Below are 17,085 nucleotides of genomic sequence, written 5' to 3'. Positions count from 1 at the left end.
CTGAGTTGAACTTTGGTTGACCTGCGCTTTGAAAGTCTATGCTGGGATTTTCCTCCTTCCTCTTCGCTCACCATCTGGAAGAAGGGAGTGTGGAATACGAGCTGATAAGAGACACAGGTTCCTCAAAACTCCCATGCATGAAGAGAAGTCCATTTCTGATTATTCACCTTCCATCTTCTTTTAGACTCATTCTTTTCTGTAAAGTGAATTGAAAATAAAAGAGGTGCTGAGCAAACTTTCTGGGAGAACTATTGAAGTTTGCTCGATTCTCCTTGCGAGAAATCATACTTGGCTCTTGTCTCTGTTTTCAGAATGGTCTTGTGTTCACAGAAATAACCTTGACAATTTTCTAAGCATTTTAGGGAGGGAAAATACACCCTAAACTCTCAGCATGCCCAGACTTGCCCCTTCTGATATTCCACATGGACCCCATAGTGGGGTGGGCCTGTTTTCATGGGGTCCAAATGAGGTAGTTTACCATCCAGAACTGAAGAAGGAAACTTAGCCTGCCAGTGTTGGCCACTGAAAATATCCAGCCGAGCGGCTGTCAGGACAGGTGGAAATAGCTGGTTGCTCCTGGTAAGCAAATGGACTTTAGCTCCGGTGGGACTTTGTTAGCACGAACAAAATAAGAGGAAATAATAGTCTTAGCTGGTGATGTTGAACAACCCAATGGAAAGGAGTGGTCCGCTGGCAACGCGCGTACTGAGGTGAATTAATTGTGCCTGAGCTGAGTGAGCATTTTCATTCGGCGTGCTGTGAAGGTGCACTCTGTAGGGCCTCGGAGAGGGAGACCACATGAGTGAAGGAGTTGCTCTTTACTTGTGTCGTTTGTAGATTGTGTTCCAGCTTGCTGGGCTCCCACCGGCCACGGTCATTAGCCTGTCACTTGCAATCTGTCTCAAGCCGCCCGCTACTCTAAAAATGTAGAGACCAGCTCCCTCCTTCCACACTTCATCACTCTTTCTACATCAATGACCCTCAGTGTCAGTGACCCCCCCACTGCAGTGCCACTTCAATTTAACTTGGATCACTCCAATTAAATTACTCAATCTGATTGCTTTTTATTGGGGTTTAGTCGAGTTCAGTTCAGTCCAATTTGCCTTAATACAGCTCAATTACACATCTGGAACATTTGCTCCTATTAGTGCCGATTTTTTTTTTTTTGCCTTCATCAATCCACGTCTTCATCACTGACAGAGGTGGCAAGTTGGGACAGAAACAGGCTGAAAAGAAAGCTCTCTGAATCCCTTTGCAAAGACTGAGTCACAAATGAAGCTGAATCCGAGATATAAAGTCTGAATCCATTTGATTAGATACGCCTCCGCATCTACGCAAACAGCTCAGAGTCACATTCCTGGTAAATAGAAGCTGTGAGTCACAAATGAAATAAAGCAGGGCCAATAAAACAGAAAAACTCTTCACCTGACGATACAAAATACAGGACGTGATTAAGCAAACTCGCAAATCAGAGACAGGAGGTCATTACCGCATAAAACAGTGCAGCTGGGGGGCACACAAACACTTCGGATTGTGCCACAGGGGGCGAAGTCTCTCCAATAAAACACATTAGAGCTTTTCTAGTTGAACTCAAAGACAATAATGTTTTTAAAGAATTTACAGCCAAAATAAATAATGAAAAATGTAAAATGATAATTTTTTCAATATGGTGTACGTAGGGTTGCACAGTGGGGCAGTGGTTAGCACTCTTGCCTGACAGCAAGTAGGTCCTGGTTTGAATCCTGGCTGGGGCCTTTCTGTATAAAGTTTGCATGTTCTCTATAGCTTAATCCCACAATCAAAAATTATATTTCGATTGAAGGCTAATTTGTCCTCTAGGTGTGTGTGCGTGGTCCTGCAACAGATTGGTGACCTGTCCCCAACATTTTCTGAGTTGCAACCATGAAAGGGATTCTGAAAATTGATGGATGGATGGTGAACATCCAAAAAAAAATGTCTGTTTTAAATTAGGTTTTACAGCTTCTTTCAAATGTTCATTCATTGCACCAATTACAACTGAGATTATCAGAGCTGTTACACATTTTTGCTGGTTTTCGGTCATAAATGAGAGTGCTGGTGATATTTGAACTCAAAGAGGACAAAAATGGAAGCAACAAGCTTCATTCAAACATTACAGCCACATCCACAAAAAAGAGAGTGGCCTGAAAAGTAGAAAAGTGGAAGATAAAAGGATGCGTCTTCAAGGACAGCTCGGTGTCTGGAGGAGAGTAGAGCCGACAGACAGGCTGCCGAGACCCCGTCATTTCACAGGACTGTTAGAAGGACAAAACTTTAAGCTCGTAACAGAAAGAAAAAGCTAAAGTATATATTTTAAACAATAAAAAAATGAGGTCAGGAGAAGTATGCTTTGAATCCAACGTAAAAAAAAAAAGGAGGCCCAACTTCTGCCTAAGCAGGATCATTGTGAACTAAATTTTCTATCAGCTGTGGACACAAAGAAATCAGAACAAGTGAATTCACTTCTTTTGTTGCTTTCATTGCAGGCTTTTTGTGTGAGTCGTTCTCTTTCCTGTTTTTTCTCCCCTGGTGATGAATGTGCTGCTTCTTTAAAATGTGTGGCTTGTCAGGCCTCACCTGGAGTTCTCCTGCATCTCCTGCAGTTTACTACAAAACTGGAGAGAGTAATTAAATAACAAAAAACAAAAGCCTTTAAAAACCCACATTGAACCATCTGCTAGTGTGGTTATTTTTGTAGTAACACCACCAGAGCTCCATGTAAATTCATCAGGAAGAACTGTCATAGTGTGAATGCTCCACAGCATTCACACTGTACGTTTTTCTGTGTGTAAAAACTCAATTACTCTTTCAGCGATTTCAAAAATCTTGGTATCAAAACATTCAGCTTGTTCAGGACATTACTGCTTGTGTTTTTGGTATTCAGAAACTTTATAGTTTTTGAAAATATGCCCCACAGGAAATAAATGAGAAAGTCTTCAAATTTCAACATTTTAAGTAGATTAGCAACAAGCAATTAAATATATACATGGACTATGTTTTAATCTTTTATTGTAACTTTTTAAACATTTGGAGTTTACCTAATATTTCAGCAACATGCTAACGTTTTTGGTTATTTTTTTATTTGCTGAGGTTTTTAGAGACTAGTTTAGAGTTTAGCTTCTATTTTAGCAACAGGCCATTTTTAGCTAATTAAGTTTACTGTGGTATTTTGGGTAACTAGTTAAATACTAGTATTTAAGCAACAAGCTAACCTTTTTGGGGGCTAATTTGGAGTGCTCATATTTAAGCAATAGACTAAATATTTTTTTCAACATTGGTATGTGTTAGGGATTTTTAAGCAATTTTACCACAAATTTTTCAGAAATTTGGGTAAACTTCAGCGCCTTTTTTATAGTTCGCCAATGGAATTTCTAGTCTTCTAGTAAATGTAACATTTTTCAAATAGCTCTTGCATTTTCAGTAAATCCTATTAAGCAAACAAAATAAATTGCATCAACATTTTCATTTTCACCTTTAAAGTCCCACTCCAATCCTATTCTGATCTATTTGGCCAGCTCAGTGGCCTTGTGGTTGAGTGTCCTCCCTGAGACGGGAAGGTTGTGAGTTCAAATCCAGACTGAGTCATACCAAAGACTCTAAAAATGGAACCTGATGTCCCCCTGCTTGCGACTCAGCAACACGGTTTGGATTGGGGGGTTAAACCACCAAATGGTTCCCTAGTGAGGCTGTGTCTGCAGTCACCGCTCCCCCAGAGGGATGGGTCAAATGCAGAGAACACCTTTCACACACCTAGGCGCATAACAACTAATGGGACTTTAAATATTTTTTCAAAGCATTTTAGGCAAAATCGAAATACCTGTATTTGTTTCTAGGACACAGTTTCTGCAGAGCGTCATCAGAAATTCACCTCTCAGTTGTAGGCGGGACTGTTGCTTGCACTCATTTTCCCATCATCCCTTTGTTTGCACTCTCTCCTGCAAGCTTACAGCCTCTCACAACCCCAACCCAACATTACCGGTGCAACAAAAATCCAGTGAGCCAGATGGCAGCTCAGACAAAGGAAACGAAGACGTTCATGAATCTATTTGTTTGCAAGTGGATGCATTGGGGTGGATCAGAGCAGGAAATCTGTACCTGCAGGTTGTAGCTTCTATGTCACAAGTACGGCAAGTTTTCCTCTTCTCCTAATTCACCACAATTTGAATAAAGAAATTTTCATTTAAATCTCGATTTCTTCATATATGTCATCTAAGAACATGTTAAAAACACCAAATACACGATTTTCTTTGGAGTTGGTCTTTAAGCTAATGGAATTGTCAACATGAGATGAATTTCTAGCCTTTAATCTAAGAAAATCTAGTGTTTAACAGTTATCACACCAAAGCCTTTATTGAAAAGATCAAGTGTTTGTTGAAAAAAATGTAGAACCAGCAGAAGAGCGGCCTTGCAACTAAAGCAAATAGATAAAACAATTTAGGCTTTTGTAAATAGGAAAAAGCCACACCAGCTCAATGCAACGCTGAAACATGGAGTAGATAATAAAGTGGATATCGAGTGGAAATTTCATGTGATTAAATGTTGGCTACAAGCAGTCAACATCCACCTACATGCATCAATACTCTTCATTCAGCAACCAGCTCACAATCCTCGAATGCTTTCTCTGTCTGGCCTCTAGAGCTTCAGCGAAAGGCGAATTAACATAACTCAGCATCTCTGAGACAATAAAGCCCTCGGCCCATTTAGGATGCAGGTTCTCAGCGTGCATATCCAGTGGAGCTTTACACATCCTAATGGAGCCAGGCTGCGAGCACTCATGTCCTTGAGGGCTGCTCAGACGATGTCCTAATCGGCGGCGAGACAGCACAGTGTGGAGCTGGCATCAGCCTGGGGGGACAGCTTGGTGCTGGGCAACAGCGCACCATCCCACACCAGGCAGTTCCAACCCAGGGCTTATGCGAGACTAACAGCCTGGGGTAATGAGAGACAACAGCTCTGCCTGCCAGAGGAACACTGGCACAGAGAGGGGGCACGGAGGGAGAGCATCCAGCTGTGCCACTCTGCTACCTGCTGCCGTAGAGCTGTGCTTCATCAGCCTCTGCAGCAGACTGATAGACCCGCACACATGCACAGAGACGCACAGAAAGCTGACACCAAAATTCCAGCTTTTTTTCTCCCAAAACGGAATCCGAAACCCCCTAACCTCAGAAACATTTATGATGTACTTTAACATTTAGAAAGTAATAAACTTGAATTTGTCAGTTAGCCTTTTCGCCTGCAGGCTGGAGCACATGAAACCACACAAGGACAGAGCTATATAGGTTAGCATTGGGGAATGAGGGAGAATAATTGGTATAGAGTGGTGTCAGAGGTAAGCCATACCAGGCCAACCTCTGTGCACCCCCTGTTCTCCTCAACACAAGGCGACCTGCTTCACCCCTTAATTAGTCAATGAATATTCTAATTATTCAGCAGTGGAGGAGGATTAGCAAAAGAGAAAGAGAAAGCTTTTCTGCTGTCTTGACTGTGCACACAGCGCAGGTGTGGACGTACATGTCCTTGCATCCCCCGTGCCACTTTGGCTGAAAGGCTCCAGCGTGGCACCTGATATTTTCCTGTTAGCTGCACGAGCTTTTCAGGAACATATGCGCGCTAGCGGCCATGCGTCTGCGCCGCCCGTGACCTTGACGGCAGGTGGGTGAACTCCCAGGTGTGTCCCAGATTTTAGTGTAAGTAGGCAGGTGCCTGGCTTGATGCGTCCAGATTAATGAGCTCTTCCTCTCTCACATCAGCTGCTGCTGCTGCTGCCGCCGCCTGAGCCAAGCAGGAAACAGGGACACAGTTCTGGCCTGCATACACTGCACTCATTTATATCATCCCACAAATGTGCTGCGCTATTACACCATGCCAGCTCAATAGGAAATCTGGATGAGCAAGGAGCATTGAAGTATTGTTTCGTCTGTTCCAGGTTCAGTGCGACGAGGGACCACTGGGACTTGTCAGAATATAAACATTATGAGACACACTTAGCAGCACATTTATGTCCACAGTAAAATCAGCCGACTAAGTTATGAGGAGGAGAATATCCTCGTAACGACAGAGCATGAATTCAAACGCTTTCTAATTTTGCCAGGTGTGTATTCAAGCGAGGAAAGCGTTGGTAATGAATGGATTTGTGCTGCTAAAGGAGATCCAGATTTTCCCAGCTTCAGTTATATCCAGACTTTAAGCTTGGATTTGTGGAATGGACTGGATTTAGCTTAAATGGAAAGCTTGTCAAATTACACGCTGGAATAAGCTTTTTACGGAAGTTTATTTTTATCAAAACAAAAAAACACCTCGTGAATGGTTTACTCCATGACAGGCTCAGCTGAAAAAAGAAAAGAAAAATAACCCACTGACCTCTCTGTCCAGGCCGGCGGCCACTGTAACTATGTCTCCAGTCTCACTGTTGATGGTGAACATGTTGGGGATGGGGCTGTGGGGCGTCTGCGAGAGGATGCGGTAGCGCACCATGCCGTTAGCGGTGGTGGAGTCGTCCGAGTCACTGGCCGTCACCTGCATCACAGATGATCCTGATGGAGGAGAGAGTAAAGACCATGAGGAGGTGGACTTAAGCAAAATAAGATAAACACAAATCCTAACATGAATGTGTATTAGTATCACAACCATAGTGGTTGCATCAGAAATAATCCTGATGGGGGATAAACAGAAATGTGTCTATAAAAAAAACATGAATCTTTAGAGTTTTGTTTAGAGTTTATTGTAATTTGTACATGTTAAAGGTTAAGAAACAAGTACATTGGAAGCTCTCAATCAGGATTGTTAGAGTCAATCAAACAACAAACTTGAACAAGAATCCTAAATAAAGTACAAATAGAGGTTAGAAAAAGATTTTAAGAGAGGAAAAATGTATGAATATTGCAGAGAGAGGCATGATTCACTCATAACTACACGTTATTTCACAGAGTCCCAACTTTTCCATTATTGCACATTGTATTATTGACCTGTCATATTTTGTGACATTTTGTAGATCTTGGTTGTTCATTGTTCACATTACATTTAAGTGCACTTAAGATTCTGCAAACTTTTTTTTTCTTTTTAATTGTTGGCGTGGTCATGAATGTAGACAGCGGCAGTCAGGCGCCCGTCAATACAGATGCCATTAGGAAACTGGGCAACATTTGGGCGGACACAGGGTGGTGGAAGCCGGATCACCGGTCAGCAGCAGTTCTAATTGAAAGATGTGTAAATGTCTCCAGGCGGCCGTCCATATTAAAGAGTAACCAAACAGGGAAGTTGGAGGCTGACTCCACCCAGAGCCGAAATTTGAAAATTCAGTCAGTGGGGTGGGGCTTAGGAACAGGACTGTTATCACTACTGGAGCTGCAGATCATGACGTGGAACTTCTGAAAATTGGTTGACCAATCACAAAATTCAACTGTAATACCTTAATTCAACCTGTAGGAAGCAGTGTACAAGCTGTTTTTGACTATATTTTCAAGAACTGAACAAGTTTCTTTTAATTTGTCAAACATTTGGCAATGACCAACAGACAGTACTTTTAAAGCCCCATTTATAGAGGTCAACAGCCAAAAAAAGTTGATTTAAGGTTTGGTTACCTGGTCATTAGAAACTCAAATTTCGAGCTCAAATTGATAATCTTGTTAATCTACAAATCTACACATTTTTAGACATGTCTCCCAAGAAAGCACAATGTTCTGTCTTCATATTCTTCTCAGCATTAACCAGAACTCATCTATACCAAGATCTCTGAGTGGTGCTATCAACACTATCATGAGTTTTGTGCAGCATCAATGCCGTCGCCCTATTTGGACCCAGAGTGGTCGAGATCACAGATTGACATCTGGTCATCTCCAGGCCCCTGGCCCAGTCCACAGCTGTCGTCGAGTACCCACGCTGCTTCTGTATGGTTTCTAACAATTTAGGGGCAGGGGGGTGGCTGGACGGTGGCAGTCTGAAATTGGCCGATCATCAGACAATTTTAAAGACCTTGCAAGGTCTATCAGTAAATGATGTTGCCTTCCTGTCACCCCCCTGCCACTGAACAATGTCAAAAAACGTCTGCTATGTGGCGTGTAAAAATGCCTCATGTTTAAAAATGCCCCACACGTGGCCACCTGCCAAATTTGCTAAAAAACTTGCATTTAGGTCACTGTGCAGAGCCATTTTGGGATGTGATCATAGTTCAAGCAAAGTGAGCAAAACACAAATCCTAAAATGAACATGCATTAGCATCACAACTATAGTGGGAAATATGCAAAAAGACTCAAGCAGAGTTGTAATAGAAAAAAAAAATCAGGCTTGAAATAAGTCAATCAAACTTTCCAAATTGCTCTGACATTTTCTGTTCTGGCAAACAAGCATCAGTGTGAGCGGAGCAATGCATGGAAGCTAAGTCTGTTAAATTAGCTGCTATTTTAGGCTGTGTGATTTTCCCTCTATATATCTCAAGCAAGTGGGCCAAAGTTTCCACCTCTGCAGAGGCCATTTAGTAATGAGCAGCCCAGGTTTTTTTCTTTTTTTTTTGCCTTTTCCACCATCCATTATTTCAGCCTTCGGCAGAGCGGCGACTGCTCTTAATGCTTTGATACTTTCTCCCCATTTGTCTTAGAATCACAGATAAACACTGTCATTTAAGGCAGACAGCACAGAGGCAGAGAGATGGCGGTGGGGTTGCCAAGTGCGTGTGCAGCCATAATCCATGAATGTCTGCATTTATTCCCGGGCACATTTGTGCGTTTGCATGCGTGCGCTTGTTTGTGTCATCTCTGCTCGTAGCAGCGGGAGAGGCCCCACGTCCCTGCGCAGAATTATTGATTTGCACGAGTTTGTCAGCTGGGCTCACAAACGCGACCGGGCAATTAGGAGCACTTTGTGCTGGAAAGAGGAGAGATCACCTCGCCTCTCTCAGTGCTCTGTGAAAATGTCACTTTCCATCAGGCTGCTATTTACAGGCTGCTGCTGCCACAGAGAGAAAAAGGTCTGTCAGCTTTCAGCGGGGGGACAGCGGAGAGGAGAGACGGCTCAAGCACAAACACGCTTGAGGACAGTGTGTTGAAAATACACAGGACAGTGACAAAGGAAAAACAGGGGGTGGGGGATGATAAAATTCTATTTTACTGCTCCCGTGCTGGAATTGAGAACTCATCACCTAATAGATAACCAGGCTGATTACATGAGAGGCCTTTGCTGAATCAGAAAGTGCTGCCACACCTCAGCCCATCACAAAAACCAGGCTGTAAAATGTCAGGCCATGGAGGCGTAGGATCCGGCGTAGATCTGGTGGTCCCCTCTGGGTCTGAACTGCTACAGGTGTCTCCAATCCCATAATTGAGTTTGGATGGTGCCATCCTTCCTGTGACAGCCCGCATGGACAGGATAATTGTAGCTTCAAATTCTATTTCAAACTTCATTAAGTTTGGAAGCAGGATTTGTCACTTTGAGCAGCCAGCAACAGAAGTGAGTCCAATAAAAGGAGGGAGAAAGAAAAACAATTACAGAGCAGAGGGCAGTGTCAATATATAATCAACCTCTGCTGTCCTGTGAGCGAGGCGAGGCGTGGCGCGGCGCAGGAAGAGATGATGAGCCACGTGTTGGCGCGACGGCGTGCAGAATTGAGTGATACGATGGGAAAAAGCCCCGACTGGAAGGGTTAAACTGAGCCCGCTTGATTCCTTTTTAATTTGAACACTAATTCCGAATCCTAATTGCTTTTCCGCTAAAATTGCTGGACCCTGAAATTTGGAAGCAGGCGCATACATAGACGCCCATTTTGCTCATATGGCTAGGACCCGCGAAGTCTGCCTGCTGCTTAAACATTAATCAGTCAAAGTCAACATCTATATCTTAATCATGGAAAAGATGGAGCAAAAAAACATGGAAGAAAGAGAGAAATGTGAGACAAACTTTGATTGATTGGAAGTCAAGAATTAAAGAAGGAAAAGTAAAAATGAGATCAGTGGAGAAAAAGTTCACAAAAGTGTAAAGGGGAATTGTGGGACTGCACAAGAGGATAATGCATCTCATTGGAAGAAGATAGAGGCTGCCGCTAAGTGTGGAAAAGTAGAAGTAAAATGGATGCTTGAAACCTGACAAATCTCAGTGCAGGGACATCATTGTCTCACACTGGAGCCTCTAACGGCGTCTACCTCTCCAAAAACTGAGATGCAGTCAAACCATTTCAAGCACTATAAAACAGTCACTGCAAATGAGGTGTGAAAAGGCTGCTGAGGTCAGTTTAAAGGAATCATTGTGGAGTATCCGGCCCTGTTCTGCATCTGTCTGGCATCTTCTCTCCTGGAATGCTGTGCATTATGCAGGCAGGGAAACTAATGGCAGAAGAAGGGAGCTACATCAGGCGTATAGGGTCCTTGCATCACTTTTCAAAATGACGATATGACTAAAACATTGCAGTTGACTGTTACTTTCAGGACTTTGAAAGGTCTAAGTTGTGTTGGCTGACTGTTTTCTGAAAAACAATTCACCTGTTTTACACACTGAGAAAAGAAGCTTAAAAACTGGGCTACACAGCATTTTCTCTTATTGTGGTCTCACCAGTAGAGATGAGGTTCTCCATCCATCATTCTAAATCAGTCAGGCATGCAGGAAGTATCATCATAGGATCCACTTGCATTTTATTACAGCATACATGTGGGTAAATAAAAGCTAACTGGATTGTATTTTGAAAAAAAGGATGGAAAAGGGAAGAAAACCATTGTTGTACCTATTTAACCATTTTAAAACATTTTGGTTGAACTCCATTTAAAAAATCTTTGTGACCCAAGTGTTCTTTTTTGTACAGATCACTATAAAAATCAATATGATAATGATTAATTACATCACTGTATATGAAGTTTTTTACTTTTTCAAAACTTGATTCTTCCAACACTAAGAAAACATTGGCTGAGTTTCACAAAAGCATTTGGCTCAAATGGAAATGTTCCAGTCTTTGGAAGCACGTCTGCTGAAAATCCAGCAGGATTCAGAGAAAAGATAGATGTAGAAGAGACAACAGGGGCTGCTGCATTCACAAACAGTACAGAACTCTGAGCGATAAAGATCTTGACACTGAAAACCAACCAAAAACACACATAAACAGCAGCACAAAGTGATGTTCCTACAATGAAATGTGAACTTGTTATTTGCAACACATTTTTTGTACTAATCACTTATGTTAGAATTAAAGTAATGTGCATAGATTTAGGGTGCGGTGGTGGTTTATGTGTGCTGGTGTGCAAGCTTGCATAAGAAGTTATGCAAGTTTGATGGCGTGCAGATGCCGTCAGTGTCTGCTGACTTTTACCCAAAAACATTTATTCCACTTCCTGAGAATTTGATATAATTGAAGAAGCAGTGATGGTTTGTGGATTTTTGGAAAAGTTATTTTCATCAAAACATGTTTGTCATTTGTTTATGATGCCAAAGCTTATTATAAAAAGTGCTAAGGCCATTTAGTGTGTACAGATATCTGAGGTAGACGCCACATTAATAGTGTTTCTAATGATTATTTGGTCATATTCCACTGTGAGCAAAACTGAGGTACAATATTTTTGTATAGATTTGATATTTTTCTTCACTTTTCTGCCATTTTGGACTTAAATTTTTACCTAAACTTTCCTTCTGACTTTAAATGTTCCAACTTTACTTGTATTTGTCAATAATTCATTGAAGCTTTTTTCAGGAAAAGTGAAAAACAAATAAAAAATTGAGTTGTTCCACGGTAAAGAATTGTGATTTTTGAATGACTTATTTTCCAACTTGCCAAAAGGTGAAATTGTCAAAATAGATACAGATTTTTTTGTGGGTCTATATCTAGAAAGATGTTATGGGCAACTGCAGGTAGCAGAGGCTCGAGGATGTGCATACCACCTGAATCTCAACAAAGTGCTGTCAGACTGGATGATCCAGCTCCTGGCGGAAAGCTGATTCAAAACAGAAAAAAGAGTCAACATTATACCCAGAATCTGTTCAAGGCTCAGGGGCATCACACTGTTTACAGCAAGCTGCCTTCCCAACTGGCAGGGAAACGTGACTTGTCAGAAAAGCAGCTGAAAACAGTCCTGGAAGCACAAAATCAGGAAGAAACTTTCTGTTCGTAGAGGAGGATTCTGGATAATGAAAGAGAGGATTTAGAGTTTTCTTCTTTTGCTCTTCAGGGGATAAAATTAATACATTTTGGTTAGATTTATTTTTCAAGGTATTTGAATAAAAGTATGATTAAAACAGAATAAAAAAATATTCTGACCGTAAAGTGACAGATAATATGATTTTATTGTGTTATTTGCAGCTGCGACTAAAGCTACATTCTAGATTTGCTCAGAGACGAGACTTCAAATGACCACTTCAATAAAAAGTCTATGTAAACACACAAATGTTCGTTTTGGGCTTTTGCATTTGAAACTATGAGGTTTACCCTTAGCTACGCAAGTTTTTACATCTCTTTTTGGGGTCTATACAAAATGTGTGGCCATTAAATGCACGCTGAAAGTTAAACCACTTGAACTTTGACGAATCAGGAACTCGGATTTGGTAGCGTTGAAAATTGATCATGGTGGAGAAATTATATTTGGAATTATTTAATAATAATGCATTTATTTAATACACTGTATGTGGTATGACAACAACTCTTTCATTTGGAGCTACTTCAGGGGCAATAACATTTGTAACCCAAATAAAAAGACTTAAAAAGTTCAAGATTGAATTCTTGATGTTAACTTTTTTTTCACTTTCAACTTGTCTTCAGTTTAAAATCTGAAAGTTACAGATTTGAAACTTTTGGCCCCTCTCTGGCCAATGGGGGGCGGGGCTAACATGTGGGACCAGTAAAGATCGTTAAGGAACCTCAGTCCTGGTGCCTTCACTGGCACTGATTCTCGGAACTTGGAGAATTACGGTCAGAAAATGTCTATAGAGTGGTGTTTTGAGAGAGGTTACCACCAAAACAGATTATAATTGGTCCTTCGTGTTAGCCCCGCCCTCACGTGCCACAGAGAGGCAAAACATTTCTATCTGCAACTTTCAGATTCAAAACTGAAAGACAAAAAGTTGAAAGGGAAAAGGGTTTGAAACTGAAAAAAGGTTTGAAACTTACAAACAGAGCATTTGAAGCTAAAAATAATTACGTTTACCGGTATGTTAGAATTGCAGAAAGTTTTAGGCACTTGACTTGCTTTGACTTGGGTTTCAAATCTTTTTGGCCTCGTTTTGACTCCATACTTTTACATGTTAGAATAGAGTTGTCCAAGAAAAAGCCTGGAGCAAGATTTGCACCGTTTTAACATTGCACACCAATCCTCTTACGTGCGTTAGTATTAGGAAGGCTCGTTTAACCCGTTCTTGAACGCCCATCACACGCCCAGTGTGTACATAGCACAAGAATTAGCAAGGAAAACCAAAAGTTCAGTTTCCGCCTATTCACCTCAGCCGCTCCATCTCTCAGCTCCTCTATCAGTCCTTAATTGCCCCGGACCCCCAGGCCAGACAGAGATAAAACGTCTGTTAAATCTCTCTGCAACTGTTGGGATAGAGAGAGGCAGAAACGCACTCCCCCTGAACCCCCGTGGGAGTGTAAATCGACTGTAAGAAAAGGCACTCAGCTGCTGGTTTTGATCTTGCACTTTCATTTCAGAGGGCCCTTTTGAGGAAGACGGCCCATGAAAGGGAACAACGCGCTGTCAGATTTTGGGAGAAGAGGGAGGGACACAGAATGACAGAACATCGCAGCACAGATGTTCTGGGTACACAGCAGCCTCAGATCACAGGAGATCTCTGAAGGAGTCGCGCCATCTTCACAAAGCTTCGTCTGAGGCCTGTTTACACACTGGGAGGGAGGAGGATTGTTTTACTGCAAGGGTTGAAAGGCCCGACGGTGTCGAATCATTTTGTTGAAATCATTGGGTTTTTATAAAATCTGTTTGTAAAGTCTAGACTAAAACTGTGAGCGACAAGTGACCATCATAGACTTTAGAATGTTTGCTAATTGATCGCGTTTTACACAATCTGTCCTTCAAGTTAGCAGCTTTCTTATCCACAGTGGAGATCTGATGAAGCTGGGGACTCCATGGTGTTAAATCTTCTGTTGTCTTACCAGAATAATCCCTTTCTACTTAGTCTATTATATTCCATACGTTACAACTATGAATCTCCTTGTAAATTGCATAGGTAAGCCGCAGGTCTATGCTGCTGGTGAAAGGAAATGACAAGTGCAGCGGTTCCAGACTGGCCTTGTCTGATGTTTTGATCATTTTCTTCTTTGATCCTAACATCTGCTGATGCTGATAAGGGTGGCTCCCCTTGAATCTTCCTCTTTGATGGCATGCTAACATAGCAAGATATGAGAATAAGTTGTAATGCTTCAGAGAAAAACTCTTTGATTTCCAGGTCTGGAGATTCTTAGGGTGTGTTCCCCGTGGCTTGATGGGATTGGGGGTGTAGGGGTGGTTGACATTTTAAAAGCACATTTTATTAATGGCACTAAGTGCATTTTTTTATGATTAGGGGCTTTTATTAAATTATGTTTTGTCATTTGTGATTGGGGGAAGACAAAACATGAGGAAAACAAAATTACAGAACAAGCGGAACAGTAATTGATAAATACTGCTTGGAATTGAAATGAACATGACAGAAATGAAGGAGGCCAAAACTAAAACACAAGATCAAGACCAAAGTAATAAAACAACACCCCCGGGGACAGAGCTGGAGGCTTAAAGACCCCCTCCAAAAAAAATCACGTAGACTTAACATTTTTCTAAAGACGGATTTATAAAGAAAATTAACAATCTATTCAGACTGGATTATTCCCCTGATAATCCACAACAAATTTTAAATTTGAATACACCCATGATACACCCCTGACTCTGGTCTGGAATCAGGAATCGCTCTTTAACCCAACTTTTGAGGTTGTCTTGGTTCGTTTGCAATCGGACTGAGCTTTGGTTTACTCTAAGATTCCTGAATAGGCTCCATTCTTGGTGGTAGTAAACACCATTTACCATTTTGATAGTACCTCAATTTCTTAATGAAATGGACGCATGATGTGTTTTTTTAGGGCCAGGAATCGATTAAAAAAACAAATTAATCACAACTCTGGGAAAAATTAATTGCGATTAATCACAATTAAAAAAAAACGTTGTCACAATATTTGCCAGCAACTTATCATCTGGAAGTAATTGCAATATGAGATCACACACAAAACTGTAAATTTAGAACTTTTTTTTAACTCTTAGGAGCTTAGGGTCTAAAACTCAGTTTTTGTTTACTTTTGAATTTTCTGTATTTTCAATTTGACAATATCTGCTTGCTTATTTTGTATAATTTTAATCAGCACAACCTCTCCTCCTCTCTACTACCATTATTTAGTCATTTTTCCATGTTTTTTTCACACACTAGATATAAATGATGCAAAAACAGAAAATTCCGTCTGAAAAAATGGGATTCATTTTGCTGGGTAAACCCCAAAAATGTTTAATAAATGATTTTTATAACATAGAATGAATGTTTTATGTGTAATTAATTTCATAAAAAGAACAAGAATAAAATTTGTCAACAAACTAATCAACATGTCTCTGAAGGAAAATACAAAAAAACCCAGGCGAAAGTCCCAGATTCCTTTGGGCCACATATATGAGCAGTTTCTGTTGATAGAGGAACATCACAGACCTCACAGCTCCATGATGTGATCTTTCTTACTTCAGTCTGGCTGTGCGGATTCAGCTACCAGGCAGCCCAAAAATAAGAATTTAGCTTGCTGTATATTTGACCTTTTTCCTGGAATTCTGTTTTTTCCCTTTTTTTCAGCTTTTTAGTTTTTTCTTATATATTTCCGTATTGTGTTTGAAAAAAATAATAAAAGAGTTTTTTTTAATGGGAGAATTTTGATCCAGCTAGATTTCAGGTCGGCTCGAGAGGAATCTGCTCTCAGGTGGGGGCGTGTCTGTCCGTTCCGAGCAGCTCTAAATCAGCTGGGTGGGACTCTCGTGGAGAATAGCAGAGTTTCTTTAGTTTTTAGTCAACGCTGGTGCTTGTTATTGGGGGAAATTCATGTAAGTCCCATCCCAAAGTAAAATAATGATCAGTTTCCTCTTTGGATTTCTCCAACAGACAGCTCTGTTTCACACTCCGGTCCAAAAACTTTCTGTCCAAAAACTACAAATAAATGCCACATTATCTCTTTAATTTAATAAAATCTCACAGAATATAAAAAAAAGCTTAAAGTTCATTTTAGACAGAGTCATTTTACGTTAATCACAGCTGCACGGCAGGACGCCTGAGGGCGTTAATACATATAAGTAATCAATTATGATTTATTAATCACGTGCGTTAACTTGTAAACTTTCTTTTTTATCTTAATCTAAATCCAAAGGATGGAGAAAAAACATAGGGTTCACATATTTTCTCCTGCAGCCATATATGTATGTGACAATTAACATTTGAATTTGAATTAAAAGACCACTTTAAAATAGATTCAAAGATGATCGGAGTGAGACTTTAACATCTACACTCAACACAAACCTATACGAGAAAAAACAAAACAAATTAAAACAAGTAAACCTTCAGTTTCAGTTGTATTTCAGTATTTTTACAAACTATAAATCTGTCTTAGAACTGAGGAAAAGTTGAGGCGCTTACAGAGTTTTCCTTCTGGGGTTTCAGTACCTCTGAAGAAGTGCAAATAATAGATGGTGTAGAAAGAAGCAGATTTTTCATTCCCATCCAGAAACACTTATAGGACTCCAATAAAATAAATTACTTTCAAGCCCAAAATTGAATCTAAAATCCTCACAATTGTAGGTTCTTGGTGGTGCATAATGGATGTGATGATACAAATGAATATTCTTTGATGGTCACTGCCTTAAGCTGCTGCAGGCAGTGGGAGATGTGTCAGGTGATAACTGTGTCCAGCAGCATCTGTCAGCTGCAGGGCTGTGATAGGATTTCAGCGCTTCACTTGCTGCCAGGCTGGAATGGGAGAGCGTCACCTGGAGTGAAACCGCAGAGATTTCATGCTCTTTTGAGCCTCACGCAGACACAGGTTACACACTGGGAATCTGCCGAGCCCAGAAGTTAAACTCAGGGGGTTTTGTTACT

General features: G+C 40.9%; 1 protein-coding gene across 5 annotated transcripts in view; it reads right to left on the bottom strand.

Moving 5' to 3' along the window:
* cdh4 (cadherin 4, type 1, R-cadherin (retinal)) overlaps nucleotides 1-17,085 on the bottom strand; it is a 288,822-nt gene that overhangs the window by 43,398 nt on the left and 228,339 nt on the right. For all 5 annotated transcript variants that reach the window (XM_024269844.2, XM_024269841.2, XM_024269842.2 and 2 more), the window contains one exon: nucleotides 6,379-6,551. In XM_024269844.2, the coding sequence (XP_024125612.1) occupies nucleotides 6,379-6,551 (173 nt within the window). The remainder of the gene's footprint in view (nucleotides 1-6,378; nucleotides 6,552-17,085) is intronic.

This window comes from Oryzias melastigma, linkage group LG5 (genome assembly GCF_002922805.2).
Source record: "Oryzias melastigma strain HK-1 linkage group LG5, ASM292280v2, whole genome shotgun sequence".
Lineage (NCBI taxonomy): Eukaryota > Metazoa > Chordata > Actinopteri > Beloniformes > Adrianichthyidae > Oryzias > Oryzias melastigma.
This window is presented reverse-complemented; position numbering and strand designations above follow the sequence as displayed.